Raw genomic sequence first — 3,286 nt, 5'->3', positions numbered from 1 at the left:
ATTTGTTGAGTTTACTTTTAGTCGTTTTACCTTTTCATATATTTAAATACATTTTTCATATATTTCATATGTTAAAAGATACATAAAAATTCGACTCCTTATGCACAGACCCACAAATGCTAAACTTATAAGTATATTCTTGAATATAAAATCTCATGGGTACATTCCTCATTTGTGAACACCCAATAGCAATTCCTACTATTTTGAACCCCGAATCCCCTTTCCTCTGAGCCTGGGTCTCCCCTACTCATTCATTCTCCACCCACAGCACCAGACCCTGGGGCAGACAGAGCTTAAACATTCTTAACATTGAGTCAACAAGACAGAAATGATAATAGGTCACCAGAGCTGAGTAGTTAACCTCAGGAAGGAATTCCCGTGAATTCAGAACTTCCTGACTTGACTTTGGATAACGTGCACAAAGTTGGTTTCTCTCGACCTCACAGGGAAGAGCAGCTCCCTCTACAGCCTGTAGCCTCCTGGGGGAAACTTCCATTTCCCAGATAAGAAAACCAGGTCCTAAGAGGAAGAGCTATTTGCCAGGCTACCTTGAATGGGAAGGAAAGCAAGGATGGCACTTTGAACAGAAGCTGTGCTTTTCTTACACTTTATTTCTGAATCTTGGGCAAGAGGACTAAAGGGAAAAATCCCTGATGGCTGAGTAAATACTATGCCACTAGGGGGTCAGTGTGCAGGAAAAGATTGTAAGTGGGATTGGATTCTTGTGTCTGAGGGAGGAGGCCGGGCCTGGAACCCCAGATCTGAGGAAGGAGGCCATGCCTGGACTTCTGCATCTGAGGGAAGAGGCCAGGTTTGGAACCCCGTCTGAGGGAGGAGGTTGAGCCTGGACCCCAGGGTCTGAGAGAGGAAAGGTGGGACCTGCGTCCCTGTGTCCGAGGGAGAAATGACCTGAGGGTCTACCTCCAGTGAGGGAGGAGGGTCTGGAACCCAGAGTTCTGAATTCCTCCCTCAAGATCTATGTGGCGGTCAGCTTCACTGGTGTCAGTCCCCGTGGCTAACTGGTGTGGATGGTTCGCTGGATCCAGTCAGTGAATTTGCAGAGGTTGGTATAGACGCTCGGCGTACCTGGCTGGCCACACGGAACGTGTCCTAAAGACACGAGGCCCTGCAAGGACCTGTTGCAGACCAGGGGTCCCCCAGAGTCACCCTGTTTTGCAGGGAGAGAATCAGAATCCAAAATCACTGAGGTGGTAAATGGGGATCAGAGAGGCACCAAAGAGAAAATCTTTAACACCCTCCAGACATCCCAGGCCAGACCCTGACCTCTCTGGCTCTGCTCCCCGGCACCCTTACAGCTGTGGCTTTCTTTGGGTTTGTTCTTGGTCTGTGTCTGCCTGTCCTTTGTCACTGAGTGTCCCTGAGCATTCAAGGTGATCAAAACCGTGGTGAATGCTGCTGTTGAGTGCCATCCAACAGAAAGGCAGATTCCTAAGACATGACAGTGTGTCCTCATCCACCCATTCCCCTGGTCTGGGCCTGTGAAGCTTCTGCCTCTTCTCCGCATTCAAAATGACCATGGAAGGTAAATGTTTTGAGACAGCCATGACACTCAGGAAAGAGGACTTCCAGAGCTGCTCCACAAAGTGGCAAGAACATGAGATAAGTGTGTTGGAAGAAGCGAGGAGGAGCATTTTGAGGAGGATTAAAGGCAATGCGTCTTTTAATGTAATAATTTTTAAAAATTTTAACTATTCACTCTGTTTTGACCACATCCTGTGTTTCTCCCAGGGATCTTGGTCTCTGTCTCTCTGTCTCTCTGTGTCTGTGTTTCTCCATGTCTTTATCTGTGTCTGTCTCTGTCGGTCTGTCTCTCTTCTCTTCCGCTTCCTCTGTGTCCTGTCTCTCTTTGTCTGTTCTCTGTCTCTCTGTTCGGGTTCTCACCGCGTGTTCCCGGTGTCCCCGTCCTACTTGTCCACACCCCCGACTCACGTGGCAGGAGTCCCTGCGGCTCGGTCCTCCGCCCGCACAGAACATGCTGTAGTGGTACACGGAGTCGTACACCTCGCTGCAGACCTCCTGGGGCGCCACGGAGACGTTCACGCACTGCAGCCGGCTGGGCAGTCCGCCTGGGTACAGAGGGGGTCAGCGGCCCGCGGGGGACAGAGCCCCGGGGCAGGGAAAGGGAGCGCGAGGGCGCCCGGAGGCTCACCGTTGGCCAGCCGACCCCAGCCGGAGACCAGGCACTCCTCCCCGGCCAGGGGGCACCTGGAGGCCACGCTGATGCTCCGGATGGTGCTGGACTCAGGCACCGCCTCTTTCAGCTTGATGAGCATGAGGTCGTTGGCGAAGGAGGGGTTGTCGTACTCCGGGTGCTGGATGGACAGGAGCGGCTCCAGGACCCGGCTGCCTGGCTCCTGGCTGGTCTCCAGGCTGTGCAGGCCCAGCCCCACGCTGTAGGAGCTGAGGACCGCGGGGCCGGTGAGGTCCGGGGCCCTGCTTGGTGTGCAGCCTGCTCCCGTTCCTGAGCCCTCCCCGCGCTAACAGCGGACCTGCAACCTCAGATCCCTGTGACTTCGAATCAGAGGGCTCGGGACCCCACCCCACCCCTGCAGCCTAGGCCGCCCCGAACCCCAGGCAGAGTCCGGACAGGCCGCGCCCGCACTCACTCCAGCAAGCAGTGCGCGGCCGACAGCACCCACTGCGGGTGCACCAGGACGCCCGAGCAGAACAGGTCGTTGTCCACGAGCAGCGCCGCCTGCCAGGGCTGCGAGTGCGGGGTGCAGTCCTCGCCATTGATGATGTGCCCGCCTAGGTAGGAGGAGCCTGGGGGCCGAACAGGGCTGGGGGCGGGTACGGGGCGTGGCCAGGGCTCTGGGGGCGGGGTTACAGTGTGGGGCCTGGCCAGGGCTTCGGGGGCGGGATCAAGGCCTGGGTGTCTTAAGCTTTCAGGGGGCGGCAAGGATTTGGGGACAGGATCAGGGCCTCTGGAGTGTGATCTCGGCTTGGCTTAGGCTCACGATGCCGGGCTGCGGGGGCGTGGCCCTTAGGGGCGTGGCCAGGGCTTCACAGGGGGAGCCAGACCTTTGGGGGCGGGGGCGGCGCTTTAGGGTGCTGACTGGGCTTTAGGCAAGGGGTCGGGAACCGGTCCAGGGCTGCTGGGGTCTCAGTGAAAGGGCACAGTTAGGGTCAAGCATAGTTGTGGCTCCCGGGGTAAACACAGGTTCTCTGGGATGAGTTAAGGTCTGGGAGCCTCGGGCACGTGACTTCCTAGCCAACCTAGACTGTCACACCTTACCACACCCAGCCAGGGCCTCTCTCTCTCTCT

The 3,286-nt window shown here is 56.3% G+C and overlaps 1 protein-coding gene across 1 annotated transcript in view; it reads right to left on the bottom strand.

The window, feature by feature from the left end:
* Positions 1-593: 593 nt before the first annotated feature.
* The window catches only part of LOC102025518 (kallikrein-4-like), a 3,822-nt gene continuing 1,129 nt past the window's right edge, over positions 594-3,286 (bottom strand). Inside the window, exons 3-6 of the mRNA XM_013508854.1 lie at positions 2,628-2,784; positions 2,171-2,421; positions 1,951-2,087; positions 594-1,168 (exon numbers count right to left, since the gene is read on the bottom strand). Coding sequence (XP_013364308.1) covers positions 1,016-1,168; positions 1,951-2,087; positions 2,171-2,421; positions 2,628-2,784 — 698 coding nt within the window. The 3' untranslated portion in view covers positions 594-1,015. The remainder of the gene's footprint in view (positions 1,169-1,950; positions 2,088-2,170; positions 2,422-2,627; positions 2,785-3,286) is intronic.

The sequence above is a fragment of the Chinchilla lanigera genome, unplaced genomic scaffold (genome assembly GCF_000276665.1).
Source record: "Chinchilla lanigera isolate Chin_1 unplaced genomic scaffold, ChiLan1.0 scaffold00157, whole genome shotgun sequence".
NCBI classification, from domain to species: domain Eukaryota; kingdom Metazoa; phylum Chordata; class Mammalia; order Rodentia; family Chinchillidae; genus Chinchilla; species Chinchilla lanigera.
Note: the sequence above shows the minus strand (reverse complement) of the source record. Positions and strands in the feature narration are given on the sequence as shown.